The sequence below is a fragment of the Arvicanthis niloticus genome, chromosome 13 (genome assembly GCF_011762505.2).
Source record: "Arvicanthis niloticus isolate mArvNil1 chromosome 13, mArvNil1.pat.X, whole genome shotgun sequence".
NCBI lineage: Eukaryota > Metazoa > Chordata > Mammalia > Rodentia > Muridae > Arvicanthis > Arvicanthis niloticus.
Genome location: NC_047670.1, coordinates 14,922,436 through 14,948,933, shown reverse-complemented (window position 1 = coordinate 14,948,933; position 26,498 = coordinate 14,922,436). Strand labels below are relative to the sequence as shown.

Genomic DNA, 26,498 nt, shown 5'->3' with positions numbered 1-26,498 from the left:
GTAATGAGACAAATGGGGGAAACAATGAAAGAAATACTTCAATGGATTCCTACTTCCATGTGAGCTGGAGCGGACATTGTCTACTGCAAGGAAGATTTGCTGCAGTAAATAGTGAAGCAGTTCAGTTGTTAGGCTAGTGTTTTAAAAGGAATGTCACAGAGCTGACAAACGATTCCAATTAAGCCTCTCTTAATACAAGATAGACAAACAGATCAATCAATCAACCAATCAATCACCATTCAATCAATTAATGGACTTTTGATAAAGATGCTTTAGAGTTTAAAGAAATTAATCAATGTCCAATGTTTTCCACATTAAACGAAGCAACCTAAAGCTTATTCTCAGCCTAAAGCTGTCTTCTTCCTTTGTAACTCTCTTCTCCTCTACCACACATTTCTGGTGTGGCTTTGAAACCTTGGTGTTTGTCCTTCTGGAAACAAGTGCCTGCGGTAGGAAGTAATGTGTGTTTACACAGAAGTCTAAGAAGAACTGTAATCAGGCATAGAAACCCTCCCCAGGCCAGCAGGATGAGCTAAGGCATAGGAAAGGCACTCACTACCATGTCTGACAACCTGAGTTCCATATCTAAGACCAAACCAACTCCTGCATGTTGTCTGGTGACTTCCACAAGCACACTGTAACACACATGGGCACACAGACACACAAATAAACAAATGTAAAAAACAAAGGAAAACAAACGCACTTTACTACAAAAGATACAATGTCTAGACTACTACCCACTGCACCTATAGTGTATCAGAAATATAAACTTTCAGCCATACCTCAGATAAAAAAAAAAAAAAAAAAACAAAAAAAAAAGACAAAACAAAAACAAAACAAAACAAAACAAAACCCCCCAAAACCCCCACCATTTGCAGAGATGCTTAAGCTACAAACTCAAATTTAAGAAATATGGTTGGAATAATTATATCAATTTAATAGTTTAAAAGTTTGAATATCCAAATACATTATCACTATTATTTTAAACTATGAAATCAGAATTGATATATATCCATTTCCAACTTTTGAAAGTACCTTAATATAAACACAAGTATACTTTAAAGTCATTTAGTATGTTTGTTTTTACTATGTTGTCATATTAAATGCTAGAGCTATGAACATGTAACAATTTACTCATACAATGGCACAGCTCTTCAAAATTCAATGTACCTGGTTGTCTTGCAAATGTGGTGCTCAATCTACCACTGACTCAAAGATCCCATTACTTCGACAAACAAATCAATAATCTGAATTGTAAGGTAAAACTGAAAGGCTGCCTAAAAGGAAACCTGAGCATAAGTGAGAAGCAAGAAGTAACCCCAAATGCCTGTTTCTGCTCTAGCAGCGGATCTCATGTTACCTTCTCTACACTAACACATTGGGCCTTCACAGCAACAGCTCTGGAATCAGGAAATACCCAGCAACTGCTAAAATAAGGGGAAACAGGCACCACAGGTTCAATGGCACATGGTCTTTACTTTCTCCTTAGTGGGACATAAAATGTTATTTTTTCCCCTACAACTGATTGTGTTTGGATTCAATAAAATCCAGTATTTCTCATTTACTAGGAAATGGGATTCACACTCCTGCAGCCATGGCCTCAAAGGCTTTTGCCAGCCACGAGCTTTTCCTTTTCTTGTCAGTTCCTAAAATCAGATCTACACATGTACTATGAATACAATCAGTTCTTCACACTAGCACTGGAGAGATGTGCTGCACAACTGGGCCTGTGAAACCAGCCAGGCCGGTTCAGGGTCGCCTCAGTTCAGATATTACGACAGGACAGTCTTTCATCTTTAGCTACCATTATGCAGAAATGACTGACAGGCCACAGCACACACATTCAGCATGGTCTGTATAGGGGTAGTGTCTCTTATCAAAACTCCCCCCTTTTCATTGCCACTGGAGATTTAAGGACAGTCTGATGTCCTTGTTTTAAAATTCTTATGGCAAAACCAATAGTCCTTTGACAATGAATCCATTCTGAAGCCCTGAGTATAACAAAAGTGAAATTAAATACAGTCAGTTCTAGCAAGCAAATAGCAAAGACCACCCCAAGGAGGTCAGAACAAGAGAGAGCAAGCAGATGAAGGGGCTCAAAGGGGGCCTGTAGGAGGATCAGGAGACAGAGAAGGGACCTCTCACCTGGCCATGCTCATTAGCCTTGTCCAACGGAAGGTCACCTCCGCAGAGTCAGGAGACCTACTGTTTGAACGGCTCATCTACCCCTGAGACTTCAGCTAATTTTCTTCATGTTTCAGTCTTAGTCTTCTTATTTATAGAAAGGGAGAGTAACCGTAGCTAAAACTTGACTCTTTAGAAGAATGTGAAGATTTGATATTAAGCTATCTAAAACTTCGTGCTTACTGTATCTCAAACCCTTCATGCATTTGAAGTAAGTGGGCTTATCTATGCATGCTCCTTTACATATGATCTCATCCATCCATAAACAGTAAGAAAACTGAAGTGAAAATTTCAACAATTCCTTTAAGAGCACATAGATGATTAAGAGAAAAAGTAACAACAGTGCACAAGGTCTTCAGTTTCCAGACAACGATTCCTTAACAAGTAGGCACTTCCTGTCACTACGGACATAGCGGCTCACTCAAATTCACATTTGCTTTCCCATCTTTAGGATGGACAGTCTAAAGAAAGTACACTTCTGGAAAACAGACCAACTATTCATTGTGTGGCAAGGGAGTCAACCTTACTGATAGATCTGATAGGCGTATTTCTATGTTCACACAGGGAAGAGAGGTGCTCGATTGTGACTCCATACCTGGTCCATTAAGAAAGTCTTTAATGTGCAGTGTGACGAGAGAAGGTGGGATCCCACTTTTGCTGTCTGTCTCTCCAGGCACTGTCTGCAGCCACACGATGTTATAGTCAGAGGCTTCAGGCAGAGTCTTCCCAGGATCTAAGTAAGGAAATGAAATGAAAAACACTGATCACACCACAAACATCCCAGTTTGTTATATGAATCTGTGTGAATAAACAAGTTAAACTATTTTATGTAGACGTCATTACTCCCTTTAACTGTACACATGTGGTGTATACATATATATACATATGTATCAAACAAGTGTTCAAGGTTGGAGGGTAAACCAGAACTAGACCAAAGTAATTTCAAATTAAGCCACACTGTCTTTGTGTGAAGGTAAGGTCTGAATGCTGAGCTGCTGGGCACTAACAGTTTAATGGTTGGATCTACTTTACACACAATATTAGAAACAAAGGGAAGAAAGAGGCAAGCTTGTCAGCTCAGAAGAGAGGCTCAAGGCTCGTACATATTCAAAAGATGCAGTGGATTAGAACTCCAGGGTTAATCTGATTTGTTTCAGAGTTCTTCTGAAACTATAATCAGCTTTTACTGCTAAGTTTTTGGAGTTGCTGTCAACAGCTTTCCACAACCTTCTGGAATGATAAAGTTTGGTCAATCTTTTACTAGTTCTAATTATGAATACAACTTCAAGCTTTTTTCTATTTTGACATTTTTTCATTTTATATTATGTATTTCAATTTTTTTCTGTGTAACATTATGTACCCTTTAAGAATAATTTGGATTATATTAATGTCAAAAAATTTGCTTTTAAAGGTTTGGAAAACTATAGTTTTTTATTTATATAACTTTAAATAAAAATGAATGATGTATGTTGGCATAGAATGTAATAGGCTTAAAAAACTCAATATCCAGTTTTCCTTCAATTTCATGAATCTTTTAAAAATTCTCTGTTTTAATGTACTTTAAATGCCATTTTATTAGGGATGTTCTTGCAATAGAATCCATCTATCCGATTTTCAGACTATCTGAAATGTGTTACTAAAGCATTATTTATTTTAGGCTTTACTGATTGGCTTACTTTTAAGACTAGTATTTACATACAGTATATTATATTCAACATATGGTTATATAGTATTACTGTCATATGTGAACTGGGCATATAAATTCTGCCTTGGAATTTGTGTTTCTTGACCTTATCATGTGATCCTTATAAAATTTGGCACATATGAACCTTTATGTTATTTTAAAGCAAATACTGAAAGCGATTGGTTGTGACGTTTAGGGTATGCGGTAAAGATCAAACACTAAGCTGGTGGACGCTTCCCTCTTCTGACTGGTGACTTTAAAGCAGTGGGATATGCAGAGCAGGCCCCTCTACAGTAACAATACATTATTCTCTCTTTCAAACACAACAGCCAGCTCTTGTGAAAACATGATAACCTTCTGTTGCTGAAAGACTCAAGTCGGTTTGCAGGAGCCATGCAAGCTACCAGGACCTGAGTGTCTCTTCTCAGAGTATCACCTCTCTATACATCATCAAAAGTGATCTTATCAAGGAAATACTTCCTGCTTGATTTATGTAAGTAGACATTTTTCACTTTGAAGAAGAAATAATCAAGCAGTGAATATGATGAGCTAACAGATGAAAGTAACAGACTGATGATGAGTGGAAATCTATGAAATTGTTGATGAAACATGGATCTGAGGTATAGAACAACGCGGAAGAAAACAACTCACAGGAAGCAGAGGTGCACTGCCCAATTTGCAGAAAGCTCAATGTTTATTGTACTTATGGCATCTAAAATCTACAGTCCATTTTCTATGCTTTCTAGAAGTCAAGATTCTGAGTGGCAGGACAATGTAGATGGTGAGAGTGTAATACATTAACTAACACCTAAATCACAATCAAGACTGACAAGAAGTTTTTAACACGTGGAACAGTGACAGGAGAGATGGCATCCATGCCTGGAAAGTGAGCAGACAGTATGGGTACCCTGAACAGAACCACTGAGGCGCATATAAACTTGATGTGTGCCAGGTCTCAGCAGTCAACAATCAGAACTTCAAGTAGAAATAATCATTGACTAAGTTGGGCCAACACTAGGACAACTGAATGCCAGTTTTCATGGGGGAGGCATTCCCTCCTCTAATACTTGAGGCCTTTCTGGAGGTTTTTAAATGTGAAATCATTTGAGACAGAAAACTAAATTTAGAAATTTATTTCCTCCAAATGGATACATGTATACATATTTACACCTACTGAAAATCAGTTTTTCATTCCTCTACAGGATTCTTTTCTAACTGACTTCTAGAAACCAATGCTTGCTCTTAGTATGCTAGTTGTCTTCCAACCACATCAAAATGCTTTGTGTATGCATATATCATCTAAAGATTAACTTTCAAATATGTATTTTTAGGTAATTATAAATCTGTTTCCCTTTTTAAATCTTCACTGTTTAATTCTTCTGACGAGTACTTAAGATAAGCAGGCAGGTCTACCCACCTTTACTATCCACCGAGATAAATGAGATAAAACAAGGGACACAAATCTTCATTAACTGAAGTAGACAAAAATCATTAATATGTTAAGGGTGGGGGATGGAGGGGAGATGGCTACTCCCACATGTGGTAGGATGTGACTGAATATGTAATGTTTTTGTATAGACAGGGGAGACCCCAGAGAATTTTCATCAAATATTTAATCAGATGTGACATATGTAGTTCTCTAAACTTTTACAGAAACATTTAAAAACACATAGATTAAAATTTACGGAAGTTGACTCCATAATAATCTGAAGCAATAAAAATTCAGGGAAAAATAAATATCCGCTTAAAGGAAAGATTAAGTTGTGACAACACTACAGACACTGAATAGAACACTACGCCATTGCTGCAAACAACAGAGTTGTACACTTCACACACCACTATAGAAAACCTCACAGTACACTTCTCAGTTAATAAGTCAGAGCAACAGGAAACATGGTTAGTAAATACAAATATGGTCCCCTCCCGCATACAAACATAATCCTCCCTTCTCTCCTCAGACAGAGTTGTAGCCTGGACTATCCAAGAACTTATTAGGAAGAGCAGACTGGCCTGAGCAGTCTGGCTCTGCCGCCTGACTGCTGGGTTTAGAGGCACTCACTACAACACTGCATACCTAGCTATTTATTCATTTTATTTATTTATTTGTTTATTTATTTATTGTGCTAGAAGCTGCCTGTATGTGAAACAAGCTTAAGCACATGCTGATACAGGAACTATAAGTTATTCAGGATGGAGGACACAATTGAATTCTTTACCAAAGAAGTTCAAAAGGTAACAGGATTGGATAAGGAATGCTAGTTCTGAAAATGTGTCTGCATGTTTTCTACGCTGCAAAGTTTTGCTGCAGTGTCTCTAAGGACAAAAGGTGGAGGGTCTAGCCATCTTAAATCCTGGCAAGCAACCAGCTCTGGGCAATCCCAGGGTTCTAAGTAGGCAGGGGAGGTGTAAGCCAACGAGGCAGAGTAAGCCAGTGCTGGAATTAGAAATTAAAGCAACTATAAAAATCTGGGAAATACTTCTTAACAAAGTATTTGTATAACTGGATTTAAAAGTGTTTATGGACTTATAAGGTTGGCAGAATAAGTGAACTTAGAAATATCCAAAGCATGTATGTTTAGAGCTGATGGCTATTGAATGTAGAATAGGACTTGAGTTATGTCTTCACTGAGCCTTAGCAAAAAGGTATCTGAATTCTTGAGCAATGTCTAACTCTAAGTCAGATCATGCTCTAATGACTCCATGATGAAGATGATGTCTAGACATCCCGATTGCTGTCTTCAATTTAGTTTCTCCTAAGTACTATCAGCAGGACTAGACACTGAGATGTGCATTACACATTCTTCAAGGTCCATATACCTGGGAAAGCAGCTGATGAGCTAAGATTAAAGGAGCTTGTAAAGATCATATAAACACAGTAACAGTCAGAGACAGCTGTTTCACAGTGGAGGCTCCCCCAGGCCTACATATGTAGGAAACACTTAGTTACTCAAGTACTGGAAGCTCTCAAATGGATAAACTGCTGGTGTTGATGACTGCATTTAACTCTTGTTGCTAAGCCTAAAAAAGCAGAGAAAGTTGTTCTTTATGAGAAACTGTGGGTGGGAAATGAGAAAGAAAGGTGACTAACTGCTTGTAGGCACATGTCTATTCATGATGAGAACTCACTTCAGAGAGCGACAAACTTGTAATATTTACTTTCCTTTTGGGAAAACTTAAAAAAGAAAATTCTTTATTCTATCATTCCAAAATATCCAAAGAGAACAATCCAGAAAGCCTCCTTTCAATACGTATGAAAGTCTCAAAAACCAGCCATAGGTTAATCAGAACCATGGCCCTCAGAAGGTTGAACACCAGGTTTGTCTGTGCTGGAAGATGGCCTTATATTCCTTCAAAGAAACTTACTTCCTTAGCTTACTGGAAATGTTTCCACTAAACCTGAGGACAACCATCTTGGAAAATGCTGGTGTTATTTTTAATTGCTAATAGTCATGATAAAAATATTTTTGGTTAATATTTAGATTGTATAACTTATAACATAAGACAATTCAAAATAGATGGAGAAATAAATATCCAAAAGATCTTTGAAATCTCCTATTTATAAAAAATTTGCTTGCCAAACTCACATAAAACTCTAAATACTGTTTTAAAGGCTTTATCAGTTATTCTGCTTTGTTCCACCAGAGGATGGAAGTTATATTTCTGTTAAAGTTGAATTTTTACAAAGGTCTTAAAAGGAAACATTTCTTTTTGCCTCAGGTCTTGGTGATGTTTCCTCATTTGAGAATGTCATGGCATTAAACAGATGTTGAAATCCAGGTATTGTACGGTAGGTGCTTTTAAATGCTACCCATCAGAGAGAAAAACTTAACATGTCCATCCATGCACCCACCCACCTACCTCTTACTTACTTCTTTATATGTGTGTATGCATGCCTGTGGAGACTGAAAGAAGGCACTGGACCTCACAGAGCTGTAGTTACAGCTGTCTGATTTGGGTACTGGAAACAGAATCCTGGTCCTCTGGAAGAACAGCAAGCACTTTTAATGGATCAACTATTTCTTCCAGCCCCTTAATACACTTTATGAGTAATGAATTTTGAATTTTAAAAAGCCAAGCAACATAAAAATCCATTTATTTCAAAGTTACTGTTATAGAAAGGTCTATAGTGGGACTCAAACCCAGTATTGTCTGCATCCTCCTCTCACCTCTTCTCTCTCAATGGTGGCTGTCACCAGTGCTACTGGTCCTGCTGCTACAAAGGGAGAGGGGAAATTAGTCTAGCAGTTATTTTCTCTGGCAGTTCCAGGCAACATTTTTTGATATGGCAGATACAAGAAACAAGAGTCACAAAATATTTTGATTCCATTGATGCAATTGTCTCAGGACACCTGCATCAGTTATTTTCCTCCTTCTGACAGAATGCCCCTAGGAAAACAACTTGGGGAAGGGTTATTTTGGCTCCCAGTTCTAGGGTGAAATACATCAAGAAAAACTATTCCAGGTGGCAGGAGCTTGAGGCAGCTGGTCAGAGGCAGCGACCAATGCTCCTCGTGCTCGGCTCACATTGCCCTTCTTATTCAGCTTGGGACCCCAGTTCAGCAGATGGTACTGTCCATAGTTAGGGATCACTTTCCATCTTTATTAATCTTATGTAGCCATTCCCTCATGGGCATGCCCCAAAATTAATTTATCTTAAAATTATTACAATCATGCCTAGAAGTTTTGTAGATGGATCTAAATTCTGTCAAGTTGACAATATGAATCACCACAAGACTTTATTGTACTGTGGATACGAGGGAAAACTTAAATATGATATACTTTCAGTGCATTAAATTTCCATACGGTGGAAAGCTCTTGTAAATTTCTGCTAATGCAAAACTAGGAATATTCAGAGGATGACTGATTAGTGGAGCTTTGTTGTACCTCATCTTAACTATTGCTCCTTGCTTGTTTGTCTTGAAGCTTAGGCCCCTCTATATCCCCTAGGTGGTAAGTGAAAACAGTAGCACTTAATACCACCTCTACTGAAATACAATCAATAGCAACCAACATAGTACATAGGCAATCCACCACAAATGTGTTATTGTTATAAGCAAGTTACATGAAGTAGTTGTCCAAACACCTGTGGTTCCTACTCCTATTACAATGCTTTTGGTATCCAAACATGCACATATGGTTTCATGGTATGTGTCTTATGATTGGTTGGCTGAGAAAGGAAGGAGGCTAGGCATGGGTTACAGATGGTTCTGCACATTATTCAGGTATCACCCAGAAGTGGACAACTAAAGGTTACATTCTCTTTCTGGGAGAGAACTATACACAGTGGATAGGTTTTTGGTGCACATGATCATATGTATTTTTTGGAAGAAGAAATGGCCATATGTGTGTTTACATACTGATTTATGGGGCATAGACAATAGTTTTGCTCAATGGTTAAGGACTTAAAAGGAATAACATTGAAACACTGGTGAGAAAGATATTTGCAAAAGAGATAATATCTAATAATAATAAAAAGAGATATTTGCATAAGATAGATAGATAGATAGATAGATAGATAGATAGATAGATCTCTCTGTGTGGGCAAAGAACATGAAGATGCTTGTGTCCCATGTAAATACTTATCAAGAGGGTTTATGGTTTCTAATGAATATCAAATCTTCCAACAGCAGAAATCAACTCTGAATCCCTGGAATGATATCATCTTGCACTGTAACCAGTCAATAGCCTAGCTAACTTCGTTGGACCACTTCTATCATAGAAAGGGCAATGTTATTGATTTGCTTTTTCTGAATATAATACTTCTGCCAAAACTACTAGCCATGGGCTTACAGAGTACCTTATTCAACATCATCATATTTCACACAGCATTGTTTTTGACCAAGAAACTAACTTTGCCAACAGAGAAGTGCAACAGTGGGCCCATGTCCATGGGATTAATTAGTCTTACTATTTACCCACTATCCCAAAGAAGCTGCTTTAATAGAAAGGTTGAATGGCCTTTATAAACATAGTTATTGCACCAGATTAAGTGGACAAAGCTTGCAGGGATGGGCCAGAGTTCTTCAGAAGTTGGCATATGATTTAAACCAGTATCTAGCATATGATAATACCTTTCCTACAGCCAAAACTCAGTGGTCCAGGAATCAAATGACTGGAAATGGGAATGGTATTACTCTCCATTAACTCTACCAACTCATTAGAAAAAGTTAAAAAAAAAAAACTGCATCATGTTCTTATGACTTTCCACTTCATTGGCTTACAGAAGAGGAGGGTGTACTTCTATCAGGGGATCACAACCAACATTCCATTGAACTGGGAGTTTAGATATGATATTCCCCAAAGCCAATTTGGGTCACTGATGTTTTTTAAATGCATCCCTTGAGTAGAAAGATAATGAAAAATATGTGTTTCTCATGACCCAACCACTGAGGAGACTTAGTTATATATGATGAAATATATTGAAAGAAAATCACAAAACTTGACTTTTTATCTGATGCCCAGGCTCTTTCACATAGCAGTTAGATTTTTGATGATTTGATTTTCTTATCTATAAAAATGATACAGTAATATCTGCTCTGTATACTTTTGTACATTTTAATATTGCAGACATCTTTGATTAAAACAGATATTTACAGTTAGAATTAAGTTCATCTTCTTTGGATGTATAATTACCTTTTATTAAATAGGAGGGTAAGTACCTGTGTTAAATTGCACTGAATTTTACTCAAATGTTATCCTATAAAATATAACTTGTGTTATAGTTTAACATAAAATCAGCCATGGAAAAATAATTAGAAAAATATTTAGAAAGAACAAAGCAAGGTAAAACGAAAAAGTCAAAGGAAATGCATTGAGTTGTATTACACACAGTTTCTTATGAGTGTCATTAAGTAGAAAGATCTAACTTCCTTCCAGCAAGATGTAGAAGATTCAGCTCAAAATATATGAACCAAGTGTTGCCTTCGATTTTTCACAACCTACTTTTAATAAGGGTTCTTAAAGTTTTAACCTCCCTTATGGCCCACCACCTACCAGAGGCAGTGGAAAAGAAAGGTTATTAGGATTGGGGAAAGTTGACCTGTTTAGAAATGGTTCTTTGGAGCAAATTCAATCAGCAGTTGAGTTCACAGGAGTTAGCAGTGGCAGCTCCATCCACTTGCAAACACCATTCAGAAATCAACAATGGCAGGTTGATCCAGAAGAAACCACAAGGCTCTGCTGTATCATGTTTAGAAGTAGCAGCAGGCCAGGCAGTGGTAGCGCATGCCTTTAATCCCAGCACTTGGGAGGCAGAGGCCAGCCTGGTCTACAGAGTGAGTTCCAGGACAGCCAGGGCTACACAGAGAAACCCTGTTTCAAACAAACAAACAAACAAACAAACAAAGCAGTAGTGTCAGGATAGCAAACACAAACAAGCAGTGGTGGCAAGACCCAGCAGAAACAGCCAGGCCTCCGCTGCATTGGCACAAGTCACCAGGAGTTACCAAAGTGTATGAACCAGTGTGACTACATGTTAGACCAGCAAGAAATGTTCCTAGAAGCTAAATTTTCAGATCAAGTTGCGATCCTTATGACACTAAAGTCACAAGTTAATTTTAAGCCCTTCCAGGGACATTAACAACCTTATATTCTAATGACAGATGTAATTCAATCCTTTTCATAAAGCCATAATGCCTCGATGAAAACATGATATGATTTATGAGGTGTAAGAAACTAGTTTATGATTTTTCAACTCTTGGTTTACTCAAATGTCCTTGGCACATTTTCTGCAGTCCTATTGAAATGGTAATCCAGCCAACTGATGTCACTGAAACATTTCATGTTGCACAATAGTTTTAATGACACAGAGACATATGAATATTTTAAAGCCAATTACAGTTATTATTTGAATAGACTTAAAGGTAATAACAAAAATAATAAAAGCAGCCACAATAGCATTAACATGTATTAAGCTCTGTGCCACACAATCAACTAAGGACTGCATATACACCTTGTCTGCTTCTCCTGACAGCCCCAAGGAGCAGTTCCCAGTATCACTCCCATGTCATCGACAGAGAAACTGAATCTTAGAGAGAGTAAGATTAATTTGTTTATAGCCATACATGGCTATAACAAGCAGAGTGGGGATTAGAACTCAGTATTGATTATCTTTATTCTAGTGCTCCTTCTGGGCTCTATTCAATATCTGTCTCTTGATGGACCTTACCTAGTATGTACAGCACTTTACAGAAAAATATCCAGTGCTACTTACATTGTATCTTTGATATTGCCATCCAACAAAGTGTTAACATACTTTGGTTTTTCTCAGTATGATACTTTCCAATAAATTTTAAATTTTCTATTTAATCTATCTGATACTTGAAAAGTTATTATCAGTACAGAAATTCTGAGTGAGCAAAAGAGCTGTTTTCATTTGGCTTGTTATGTCTTAGCATATATTACTGAGAAATAAGATCCTGGCCTGACTGTGAACTAAGGAAGTACGGGGTTGTATAATTCCCTTAGAATGGCTGAACTCATTCACAAGGGACCAGATGGCACACTCATTTCTTCAAAAGCAAACAACAAAATCCCCAAACAAATAAGGAGAATGATATTTTGAAGTTGCCTTAGGGTACATAGTCAAGTTATGAGGCAATTTAAAATCTGGACTTCATTATCTTAAACAAAACAAATATCATTTAAAATATTTATAAACACAACTAATATGATTATGTTGAAAACAACTACATACATCTTCATTTAAATGAGAATTGTCAATACTACAGCTGCTACAAATAAAGTACTGGCAGAGACCTCATTTCTGCGAGAGGTTATTCCAGGTAGAAAAAGCATAAAAAAGGCTCTCAATATATAATTTTAATAAGTAAAATCTTTAAAAATGCAACTTACAAATATATTATTTATTTGAACTATATTGAAAATTAAAGTTTATTATTAATTATCAAAAATCAACTCAAGCTAATAAATCAGTCTTTAAATATAACATTTCAGTTTTTAGAGAAAGGAAATAAAAATATAGTGTTGCATATGATTTAATGATAGTATAATTTGGGATCACTAAGTTATGCAAATTGGAAATTATTCTTTATTAATAACATGATTAATATGATAAGTGTTATAATTTATATCTAACTTTAAGGTTATAAATTAAATGTGCTTAGGTAATAGATTTTACTTGCCACATATTCTGGTTAGAATCTAACAAATTTTATATTTTATGTATATGTATATATATATGTAAGTATATATATACATTATACATATGTTTATATGCAAATATGCATGTCATATATCCTGTGGAGGGTAGATTGACAACAAAGACAGTTTCATATGAATCTGTATGAAAACAAGTTCTAAGGAACTAGAGAAATCATCCCTGCTACTTGTGCATATCTTGGCAGCAGCTGGAGTGTGGCACTGAGAATCTAGGCAGATGCCGACAGTTCCCTGGGAGTAGTTATTCATCAGCATCTGCTCAAGTGACCCATGGTCACAGATATAAAGATAGTATCCTATGACTTCCGCAGGAAATCATGTAGTAAGGTTTTCAGAACACAAGGCCCTAGCTACTGGACTGCAAAATATTATTTTAAAACTGCAGAATTTCTAGTATTATTCATAAAAGAATGAATTCATTTCTACCTAACTCACATCCTGTTCATAACTTTAAACATTCTCATTCTCTCTCTGTCTCTCTGTCTCTCTCTCTAAACTGTCTCCCATAAATGAGGACGGGTGCCAAGCTCACAGATACGACTTACTGAGGGGTGAGTTCCTGAGTTTGTTTTGTCTTTGCTTTTGTTCTCTTTCTTATAACTTTATTTGAGAGTGAGCCTTGAGCTGCCTGAACAGAAATGGGAAGGAGATATTCAAAACGGCAACATAAACTCCTGGGAATTAAGGCCCTTATCTATGGTTTCAGGAACTGGGAAGGATACTTGTAGCCTTCTCTGTCTTTTCCTAGCTTTCTCCTGAGAGCCCATGTATCTGTACATATCTGCATGTACACGTTTGTGCATGTGTATGTATCTGCATGTATACGTGTGTGCATGTGTGTGTATCTGCATGTATGCGTGTGTGCATGTGTGTATGAAGAAAGTTGGTGGCTGTGCTATCATGACAGTGACAAAGGCTTTTAAGAGTATAAGTAGTGCCGGGCAGTGGTGGCGCACTCCTTTAATCCCAGCACTTGGGAGGCAGAGGCAGGCGGATTTCTGAGTTTGAGGCCAGCCTGGTCTACAGAGTGAGTTCCAGGACAGCCAGGGCTATACAGAGAAACCCTGTCTCAAAAAAAAAAAAAAAAAAAAAAAAAAAAAAAAAAAAAAAAGAGTATAAGTAGCTATTACAATTATATTTCATAAGGCCAAGGCACACATACTCGAAATGGATAGAAATACATAAGTTTCAAACAGGGAAACAAAAACTAAAAAAGTCAATAAAAACTCTGATTATATGGGTCAATGTAGGATGAGAAAGTCTTAAGAGCCAGGTAGGACAGAATTAAAAGTAACACGGTGGCAGACAGAGCAGTGTAAACAAACTTGAACAATGATGTCTTCGAGTCCTCATATGTACTAGAAGCAAAGCAAAAACCCAATATAGCATTAAAAGGCTCATTGAACCTAAAAATGAATAAAGTCAAAGAAACCAAGTTCAAACACATGATAATCATATAAAGAAGAAACAGTTATAGAAAAAAATTTTATTACATTTGTAGAAACCATGACTGCAATAAATACACACTGTTTTCTTCCTCCTCCTCCTCTTCTTCCTCTTCCTCTTCTTCTTCCTTCTCCTCCTCTTCTCCTTTTTTATTTTCCTGTGTAGCCCTGGGTATTCTGTAACTCCACTCTGTAGGCCAGGCTGGCCTCGAACTGAGCCGCCTGCCTCTGCCTACCAAGAGCTGGGATGTGAGGAGCCATATTTGTCATTATAAGATGGCGCCGGCTTCTGCTTCCTGGTTCTTCAAGCTTTTCCTGGTTCTTCAAGCTTTACTTGAGAATGTGCCTGCGCATGGCAAGAAAACCAAGTATGACAATTGGATGAAAGATTTGAGCCAATGAGGGATCTGCATGTCTCCCAAAGCTCTATTTAAGCAGCGGGCTTTCTGAGCTCGGCGTCCTTCCCCTTTTCTCCATCTTGAAGAGCTGTTCAATAAATGCTGTCAGAAGACTCCTGAGTGTGGCGTTCTCCTTATCCCGCGAGGTAGCGCGTCGCACTGGGATTAAAAGCATACACCACCATCCCCAGCCATAGAGGGCAGAAGAGAAGCTGAATCTACCACTAATAAAATTAAGCAGTTCTCTGCATTAGGCCATTTGGCAGAGCTTTTCTAAACTGTCTCTCGAGAAGTACAAGTTCGGGTTTTACTGAGGTCATTTAAGTGCCTCCTAGCATACCTCACTGCGTGAAGACCTATAGTTTCTAAATCTTTATTAGGAATACTAAGTACAGTCATTAAACAGAGCGAAATGCTTGGAGGCAGAAACTGGGTCTCCCTTATTACGGGTTCCCAAGCATCTGCATTTGATTGATAAACGGCAGGAGCTCAAGATGCATGAGTAACTATTCTAGGATGGTCTGAGTATGAAATAAAAGCACATAGGAAGGGAGAGAAGATCTAGTATTAAGGGGACTTGACTACATAAACAGGAAGGTAAACAATTTTAAATATTACAGTGATACATTTAATAGAATTATTTTAAGATATAGCAGCACATTCTATAAATGTTCAATACATTATTAGTATTTGAGTTCAAAGTCTTCATAATGATGACTTTAATATGTCATCCGAGTGAAACCTTCATAATCTAACATTAGCTCTCCATTTCTAGACTCCCCAGAGCCAGGCTGTGACAAGGAGTGAGGTGAAGAACCAAGTGACTTACAACACTTAATGTGATAAGTTTGAACTCTAGAACCCTTTGTTTAAGATGACTAGGTGCCTTGGCATGAGTTGGTTTTTTTTTTTTTTTTTTTTTTTTCAACACTAAATAATGAATAAAATAATTAAATGTGACATCATGAGTTAAATAAGATCTTTGATAATATAATTTTGTTTCATCCCAGTTTGCCTTTCTGTTGTAGCAAATAACCATGACCAACAGGAACCTGGGGAGGAAAGAGTTTATTCCAGCCGCTAGTATATCCTGAAGGGCAGTCAGGGCAGGAATTCATAGGCAGGAAAGAAGCAGAGGCCATGGAGGAGTGCTGTTTACTGGATTGTTTTCTTACCCGACTCAAGGCCAACCTGCACAGGGATGACACCATCCACAGCAGGATAGAACCTCTCATCTAATTAGCAATTAAGAAAATGCCCCAGAGTCACACCCAAAGGCCTGCTTGAGGAAAGCAATTCCTCAACCAAGATTCACTCTTCCTAGGAATGTCTAGGTAAGTTGACAAAACCAATCAACATACATATACATGCCAAATTTGCTATTGCTTGGCTATTACATTAATAAACTATTAATTTAAATATCTAAAAATATGAGCAATATAGAAAAACGCAATCTGTTTCTTCTTCTGTTTTTAACTTCTGTTGCTTTTGAACTTTCCTTTTACATTTTCTTAGAAGGTTAGTTTCATTTTGACCACCCATGTTATTCTTCCAACTTATAGACAATAAGGAGTGCTTGACTTTAGGACTCAAAAGTAGAACTAGCTAGTCTCACCTTACTCTTCCCTCCCCTTCCATCCCTATGAACTTTAACAGAATAGCCATGCACATTTTTTCTTATGTATAAAATTAGTGTCCTAAGACTTCCACAGACTAGTATAGATGAAACAGTGAAAGCAGTAATAGAAAACATCTACTCAGGCTTACTCCTTACTAGACTTAATGCTAGGAATTTTTACCATCAGTTCCTTAGAATTATTCAATAATTATTTTTTCATCACAATTGGCCTATCAGATAGTTCTACATCCTGTAATAGCACCGGCATGTGAAGCCATGTTTGTCACACTATGAAGATATGCTATTTTATATAGTCACATCATTGGACACATTTAATAGACAAATTCACCAGTTAAATAAAACTCTGAAAGGAACCATCTGTACAATCTGAGCAAAGAGGGAAGTCTTCTGGAGATAGTGGCTTCCCAGTTCTCTCCTCAGGGCACCTAAAGGTAGGAAGTCTAGATGCAGATGTTGAATAAATTTTGTCTTCTCAATTGTAGCTGTGTCCTGATACAGTCGTGACTTAGGGAACTTACTTCTCTAAGCTTTATTTTCTTAGTTTTTCCATTTGTAATATGAAACAGGGCATCCCTCACTGAATTATCACAGTAAAATAAAAGAATATATTTTAAACAGTATAATTCTTGACAGTGTTTGGCAGTGTACTCAGTGACGGTTATAGTTTTTTTTTCTTTTAACTTGCATTTTTGGTTTTCTAACACATTTCCTCAAAGTGCTAAACTAATTTCTAAGATAATATGACTATGTAAAGCACATACTATACTGGTAATACTTCGTTATAAGCAAGAATTACTATATTTGGATCATATAAGGGTTTAAGTAGATCCCCAGGGAAGGCAGCCACAGGATTCCTCTGAAGGAGAGTCTCCTCAGAAGGCCACTCCACTCTAACACAGGCTCATGCCTTTCCCTTAACTTTGTTTGCTCAAACTGGGTTCCATGATCCACTCTCACCCTGCAAAAGAAATAGTTTGTTTTTTCCTTATTCTTTTAACCTAAGAAGATACTATGATCCAAATGAGTATCTTTTCTTTGTGCTCTTCTAACCTTGCTGAATATATATTTAGACACAAGGACACAGACATATGATTTAGGAGTACACTTGTGAAACAGATTAAGGCAAATCTATTTCCATATATTTGAAAAATAGCATCAGCAGCAGTTCTCAACTGTACACATTAGCTCAGCCATCAGTGCAATGAGATATATTTATATATATTTACATATACACACATGTATATGTACACACACACTTAGTATAACCATAGGTTACGCCTGAAGTAATTAAGCAAAGAGAATGATCTTCTGAGATGCTATTTGGCATATCTATAATGCAAGTTTGGAAAGAGGCTATAGATGCTCTTACTGGCTCTTCCGCAGCTCCTATTCTCCCGTCTCTCCCATTACCTCTTAGCAGAGCCATTAAAGACACCTACTTACATAAGAGATTATAGCTAAGTGACCTTAAGGAGGTTCTGGGAAGTAAGATTTACTCTTCCGATCTGATACCAAGTTCCAACCAATGCTAATCAGAACCATGAAGAGGCATCAGCTAAGTAGATAGACGTCCTCAAATCACGTAACTACACTAGCAACATCTCCAGTGCCTTGAAGTACTTGTTATATTATAGGCAGTCAGTAATGGGAATGTCTGAAGGGGAAGGCAATAGTTACAGGTAATGTTAAGAAATGGTTCTCACAATAGCAGAACCATCTGATAGCATTTGCCAATATCAATGGTATAAAAATCAACATGGCTGATTCAAACTGCCAGTGGTTTAAAAGCTCCTTACAGGTGAATATTTTTAGGAGCCTAGTATGAGCTGCCAGCTCAAGTCTCTGAAGTGAGGACTTTACAAAGAGTTACCTGAGAAGGGAAGTTCTACCTTGACTAGGAGAGGCACCATCCCAGAGACTAGGGTGGGGTTTCAAACAAACACAAAAAGGGGAAAGGGAAAAATAAAAATAAAGAAGTGCCTGCCACCTTGTGTGTTGCCATTGTGATGGATTGTATGGATTCTGTCAAACAGTGAGCTAAAAATCCTTCCTGCCCTCAAGTTGCTTTTGTTGTATCTATACAAACATAATTAATAAACATAATTAATAAGTATAAACATCTTTAAAGTATTGTACTTTGATAATTTTTTTGATTGTACATAATTTTTTTTTTTTTTTTAGTGAGATGAATAGATGAACCCCACAATAAGCTTCTTACACTATTTTTTGAACAATTACACTATTGAGGATGGTCTACCATTACTACTAACAGCTATGGTTCCCAAACACTACAAACTACAAGTACATCTACAGCCAAGACAGAGCTCGTTTCATACAACTACCGAGAAAAAAGATGGTTCACAGGCATGGTAAGAATACTAATGTTAAATGTTGATATATTTTTCCCAACATTTTCTTAAACTCAATTCAGTTATAGGCATGTTATTTACCATCCTCTGGGGGGAAGAGAAGGTATGTCTGGGCTGTCGGCTGGTATTCGTTTGCTAAATCTGGAAATTGGAAATAAAAACTTAATGCTATACTCAAATATATTTCAAGGATCTTACCTGTACATTTGTAGTCAGAGGCTACACCTTTAAGCATAGCATCAAAGATGGATATTTCCATTCTCTGTTTCCTGTGGTGACAACTCAGAAGCAAGGAAGGTTGGGATACAATTAAATGGAGAAAAAGGTCTAGCTCTAAGTCACTGGTTCCTCTTCGACCAGGCTGCCGAACAACAGTGACTCCGAGGGCTTGTCTGGCAGATGACCGTGTGGATGCATGGAGGCTTTCAAGGGAGAGAACCCTTACTTTCTTCTCTGAAGAAAAAGAAGTGCTACCGCTTAAGGGCTCTTCAGCAGTCACCATGGAAATGCATGCATGGTTAGGCTTAGCTATATCAGAATCAACTTCTGTGAGATTTAAAGAACTCTTGTCTGTTTTCCCATCTTCCTTCTGTTCTGGTAATTTGATTTTGGGTGAGGCCACTGAGGAATAGGTCATTAGGGAGATCCTACTTGCAGTAATAAATATGTCGAAGGGAATGAAATTAAGATTTTTCACAATTGATGACTGGTGAGAGGGACGGGCAATGCGGTGCTGACTGGCACCACTGTACTGCTCTATTTGAACAATGCGGATTTTAACGCTGTCACTGCCAATGCCACTGTCCTGAGCACCACTGTATCGGGAAGAGGTTTCGGCTATGCCTCCATCAAATGTATCTACTGTCTTCTGTTCTTGTTTAGAGATCTATAAGGAAAGAAAAAGCAAATATGTCAAAGTAGTTATGCATCAACTGTCACTACATGAACAATGCTATATAAACATGCTGTTTAAAAGAACTTAAAATGAGTTTAGTATAACTTAAACCCATAATCATACAAATGAAGTGGATGCCCATTTTCAAGAAAAAAAATTGCCTCATTTTCCTTTTTTTTGAGACCAGTTCTGGCTCCGTAGCCTGGGCTAGCTTGAAAATCCGTAGCCTGGGCTAGCCTGAAACTCTTCTGTTTTCCAGACTGGTCTGAAATACACAGCAATCCTTAGGGCTCAGTCTCCTATCAGCTGAGACTACATGCCTGACACCATGCTAAGAAATTCTTGAGAACAAATATCAAATGTGCAATTCCTTCATCAAAATGTACTTCGGAGTGTATTTCTCACTTTGTACTAATAAAAAAAAATCAGTCATTAAAAACGTTTCTCCAAGTAATTACTTTAGTAGTCTTACAATAACCCCCCAAATAATGCAATAAATGACTCTAGCTACCAACCAGGGTCACCACAGATAGACACTGATTCCACGTGGGTGCAGGTTATACTGTGTATTTCATCCTTACTATAAAACTGGTTTATAGAATTTTGTATAGCTTTTAAAAAGAGGGAAAATATAAGAAGTTCAGACTTTGAGGGCAAAGACTGTCAAATTAAATGTGTGGATGACATTGAAAAAGATATGAATTTTTCCTTTTCTGACAGGACTTGGAGGAGGGTGAAGGCGAGTCATCAAGTCAGCACTCCAGCTAAGAAAGCTTCTGAGGGTGGACTTTCCATCAACGCCTCCATGTGGAAAAGAAAGGTCTTTGGTGGCAGCAGATGGGTAAAGTCCCTCTGAAACCTTCCTCTTCTCCTGGGATCTCCTACTTAGCTGGTACTGGACATTCATTTACTTTTCGTTGAAGTATACAGACTAATCCATATAAACATGGGAATCTGCAACACTACATGAGGAGAACAAATTTTCCCTACTTCCACTGCATTAACAAGTATCACCAACAGGGTGATTTAACAGATTCACTTTCTGTTTTTTCTTCCCTTTACTCAGACCCCTTTGTGGTTACAATCATTAAAGAGAAAAACATGAAGCCCATTTCCAGACAAAGTATTATCCTTGTACGTTGATTTCTTTCTTTGGCAAGATCTTGTTATGTAGCACACACTTGCTGTGAGCTCTCTGTGCAGCCACGCTGGCCTCAAACACACAGTCACACAGTCAGTCTTTGTTCGTGTTTCGCTTACCTCCTGTACTATTTTAAAAGAACCTATAAAAAGCTGCACAGCATCTCATTTAATGTTATGACTAAATTTCTGTTAAGTTATTGAGTCTTTCCAAACACCTTTCCAAAGGACTGCACTAGGATTCAAGACAACTTGGAATGGAGAAAGATTCTTAAAGCACAGTGTCACTCCTAAGTGTATTTATCAGTTATTATATTCTAATTTGACTAGTTAAAAATATTTTGCCAAATGCTACAAATTGTTGTAAGCTGACTCACAAAGACACACACTATGAAATATTAAACAACTTAATAATCAAAGATAATGAGGAAGCACTTATGAAGATTTCCACGGTATTTCTCTTGAATCTACAGTACTGAGAAACACAAAGACATTACCTATTTGAAACAAAGCAGTGCAATCCTACTCTTAGAGGGTGCCATGCTTTCTGAAGTCTCTATCCAAACTGTGCCCTTGTCCTGAAGTCAGACTGTCCAAACCATGCTCTTGTCTGACCACAGCACCTCACTGAGCTGGCCAGAGCAGGCTAAGAGTCATCCATCAAAACGTTCTCTTCTTGGTATCTTAGTCCTTCACACAATTCTACTACAGCATAAATTATATCATACTAAAATATAAAGTTCTATCATACTAAACTGTGGTATTAATATCAGGTATTACTAGAACATATTGTTAGACGGTGGGCTGCATATGCACCAGAGTTTCCACTAAATTATGGGACTGAAAATGTCCTGTTCTACCTTGATGTCCTGGTTATGCTAATGTCACCTAACAATGGATTTCTCACATTTATGTGACATGAATGTAAAGAAGTCTATTGTACTGCCATCACATAAAGGTAGAGTATAGTACACACAACTATGCCACACACTACACAATGCATGATTATGTAACAATGCCACTATTTTCACTGTTTCCTGTGGTGACAACTTAGAAGCAAGGAAGGCTGGGGTACAATTAAGTGAGAGATGGATCTAGCTCCAAGTCACTGGTTCCTCTTTGGACAGGCTGCTGAATCAATTAACAGTGACTCCAAGAGTGTGACTAGTAGATGGCTGTGTGGATGCATGGAGGTTTTCAAGGGACAGAACCCTTATGTTTGCCCTGTATCTTTATTTTAGTGTATACTGACTGATGCTTAAAACAGAATTACAGTAAACAATACACTTTTGTACCCACGGCCTTTTACAGGTTGTATTCACTATCTTTCTTGATTGTATTTTTTTATGATGATTTTTGGTTAATCATGGCCCCAAAACAATGGGATATAAAACACACACATACACACACATACTACATGTTCAGCAGGCTATACCATCTAGCCTGATATATATTCATACTCATATGAGGAGAGTGTTTAATGGTACATACTTCTCAGAATATTCCTACAGATAAGTTATATTGATGCACAGCTATATATAGATCTTGGAGCCAGACAAACCTGAGACCAAGTCCTATATTTTGGGCAACCGTAAACCTTTGTACGGATATTCATAAAACATGTTAATTATTCCTCACAGTGTTGGTACTGGCATTTGAAAATGCAGCCTATCTTAGAAAGTAGCACTGCCTGGCATAGAGAAAATTCTCCAAACTAGGCAAGTGCTAAAGGTCTGTAGCTTTTATCAGGTGAATATCTCCCAGATGGAATAATTTCTATCATTGTATAAACAGGAATATGTCCTCAACAAAGAGGATGATTCTTAAATGTGCAGTGAAAATTGTTCTTCCTATACTAGTAATTGAAAACAAATCACATAGCAGGCTGAGTTATTGATTGTCAAGATGCAGATACATGTTTTTGAAGACTTCCCATGTTTTTGAAGACTTTTTGAAGTCTTCTTTCACAGACTCAATTCATGAAGCCTCTGGGGCTATGCATCCTCCATATTGTGAGTCTGGATGGACCTCTTTAAACTGGAGCATTCATATGCATGGCTAATACATCACTGAATAAGGTGATGTAATGAAAACAAGAATAAAACGCTTTATCCGTGATAAAACAATTCCCTCCTTTATAGAGCTGTCTGCAATCCTTCTGGGTGCTGCTCAGCTTTCTCCCTTCCACACAATTTAATTTCTCATACTATATTCTGCTTCAGTGTTGTGACGAGGCAGAATAAGAGGTGTGCTTATTGCTTGTTACAGAGCATACTATGTACACCGTCTTTCCTAAATGCTGTCATCTTTTGAGGCAAGAGTATTGTTACCAACTGAGGCAAAGGAGGTTTTTCAATAGGGTCATGAGGAGAAAGCTGATAGTCTATAAGTAAAAGAAAAGAACTTTTTAGTATTCTTGGAATGCATGAACAAACGACTTACTTTAGGAACTAAGTTAAAATGGTCACTTGCTCTCAAGGTAACAGCTTAAGTTTTAAATGTCTGTGTCATTCTGTCAAAATTTCAAATATACCTCCAAATACATTGCCAACTCGTCATATAATTAAGTCCTTAAGTAATCCAGGATTGTTGACTATATTTGGGGGCATTATAAACTGATTTTTTCCCATAGTTTAAGTGAATCTGTTGGTTGTGTTCTATGACAAATCCCTACTGAGAGTTCTCACTCGCTTTATAAGCTGTTTTTGTTCTCTCAATCAGGAAAGTCAGCCACTGATTAATACCTAAAAATATGCAGTTTTCATGCATGCAGAATTTGTTTCTGGCTTATAGATTTATGTTTAAAATCCTGTCTCCCCTAGAACAAGCATATTAACACCTATATTTCTATAGGTGTTACCATGAGAGCACACACAACACCCATCCCCTAAAGTTAGTGTCCAGTCTGCATGGAGAATTAAACATCAGGCTCCAACACACATCACTCAAGTCTTGAGATATAAGTAAATGGCGGGGTCAAGGTGGCCGCTATCTGCTCAGGACACATGGCTTACGTAACAGAACTCACAAGGTAGCTAATTCTGCTCACTACTGACCAGAATGGAATTTAAATCAGTGACCTGGAGATAAAAGACTGGCTCTCACTGAAAAAAAAAAAAGAGTCAAAAAAAAAATTTCTCAGTATTAGAAACTACTCCTTAAATGGGAACTCTAGTTAAATGCTTGATTTTCTATTTTTGTAAGCATGCAAATTATTTTTGCACCACAATAAGGTGGATATTGAGACATGTTTGAAAATCCAACAGTTTGTCTCCATCTCACTGTGGATTTATTCATCCTGTTGAGGAAGATCTGGCCCACTGTTAGGACTATTTTATGATTCATTGTATGTGTTGGGTATCACCAAATTTACCATTCATCTGAAAAAACAAAAAGTTGACAGTGTAATCAGTTTGAGGCTAACCTTTCATCATTCCTGTGTGCTGTGGGGGAGTGCAGTGTGCATCTCTGGGCAGGCCAGCCTCATCAGCTCCTCCACTCCTTCCCAAACTTATTTAAAATGGACAATAAAAGTTTTCCTTAATTAGCTACTGGTGTGCACTAACATGATCATGATTAAACCAACTGTACATAACTCTGGTCCCCTGCTCCAGATGCTTTCAATTATTCTGTTTGAAATGTACTTTGTGTCCCTTTTAAAAGTTCGACCTTCTGCTTTCAGAGAATTAAATGCATATTACTGTAGTGGAGAAGATAATGTTTCAGACCTCCAGGCATATATTAAACACACTGGCAGCACTTGAGACAAAATGCTTTACTTATTAGATACTTCCTATTCTAAACAGTGTCATCAAAGGCTAAAAACAAAATCCATATAAAAGCTGCACAATGCTTCCACACAGAACCTGTGCCAAAATCCCTGTACTTTCCAACTAATGAGGAAAGGATGTGTACTCTTAACATATGAATGTAAGGTTTTCCAAGCATTCACTTTAGGAAACGAGACTATTGATTCCATATGGGTTATGTTAAATGAAACTGTATTGGTAAAATAACCTTTAAGATATCTGGCATGATAACAATAATTAAACAATATTCCAAAGACTAAAACAAAAGGGAATTTGGTTCCACAATGAGTAATTAAAATAAAATGAAAAAAAAAAAAAACACAGCATGCCATCCATCAAGATAAATTGTTATTGTTTAAAAACTTTTAAAATACTGTTAAAATATACTTTTAGATAAAATCTGAAAGAGATGGGAAAATATTTGTGGCTTAAAAATGGATAGTTTGGTGAAAAAAAAAAAGTATAGGACTCTGAAATTTTACGTGGAGATAACAGCTTTAAAGCCCTGAGCACAACCAGATGGAACTTAAATCACAGGAGTTCTACAGTTTCACTATCAGTGGGTTTCAACAGAAGGTTTTCAATAGCTACAAAAGCTTGTCACACTGATCGTTTACTTCTTAGATGACTCCAGTGAATTTTCCTACCCATTCACAGCACTGAGTACACAGACAGCTAGCACCACAGATGTGCTGAGAGCTGGAGTTTAAGTGAGAGGACTGGAGCTACGTCTTCTTAGTATAAGAGATTTACTAGTTCAACCTGCAGTCTGCTGAGCTTCAGTGATTCAGAAGCAACGAAAACCACATTGGGTAAAGGGACAACATTAAACAATGAAGTACAGTCATTTCTCCTTATTTTAATTAGATGCTTTTCCGTGGCACTTGGGAATAGAAAAAGATAAGCAAGGTTGAAGCTTCTTGTTAGGTCATATGAACATTTTTATAATCACATTGAAAATCAGCCCTAGCCAGGTGTGGTGGGACACTAATGCCTTCGTGACATTTAGGAGGTGGGTGATTAGGAGCATTACCAGTTTTTGGCCAGGATGGAAAATGAGACCCTGTTTCACACACACACACACACAAAACTGAAATTCAATCCAACCCCCCACCCTTGAATACATGTGCTATAAATATATGTTCAAATATCTTACAACAGGAAATGTGTAGAAGGCAAACTCTTGAGTACTGGCAAGGACTATATTTTTGCTCTGATGACAATGAGGGGCAATGTAGCTTCTATTTCAACTGCACTACATTTCTGTGTTTAATGGTCACTATACAGCAAGCAGAAGCATGTCTACAGACTTAGCCAAGTACAGGAGCACACGCCTGTGATCGCCTTTGGTAACCAAGGATGTGTGACACAGCACTGACACTTCCTTCAGCAGTCAACAATCAGACTTTGACCTGAATCAAAATAGCTTTTTCCAATTATGAGTTCATTTTCCACATCTTATAAATTATAAAAAGTCAAGTGTAAAACCACAGAATCAAAGTTTCAATCACATCTGTGTATTACTGTGACATGTATCCTAATTTTACTGCCCCGACTAAAACTTAGCAGTGCTTTCAAACAAGTAAACATAATGTCTGCCTTACCAAATCAAATACAGTTAAAAGGAGGAGTGGTTAAAGCACACTGAAATTACAAATGATACAAATGAGAGTATTTATAAAGTTGGAAACAATCATGTGCTCCCCTATCTAAATATTTATAGAACAGTATGGCATGCTGGGGCTGGGAGAGACA

At 37.4% G+C, this 26,498-nt stretch overlaps 1 protein-coding gene across 5 annotated transcripts in view; it reads right to left on the bottom strand.

Moving 5' to 3' along the window:
- The window catches only part of Vps13b (vacuolar protein sorting 13 homolog B), a 567,993-nt gene that overhangs the window by 162,875 nt on the left and 378,620 nt on the right, over positions 1 to 26,498 (bottom strand). For all 5 annotated transcript variants that reach the window (XM_076911259.1, XM_034516325.2, XM_076911256.1 and 2 more), the window contains 2 exons: positions 19,098 to 19,785; positions 2,780 to 2,917 (listed from right to left, as the gene is read on the bottom strand). In XM_076911259.1, the coding sequence (XP_076767374.1) occupies positions 2,780 to 2,917; positions 19,098 to 19,785 (826 nt within the window). The remainder of the gene's footprint in view (positions 1 to 2,779; positions 2,918 to 19,097; positions 19,786 to 26,498) is intronic.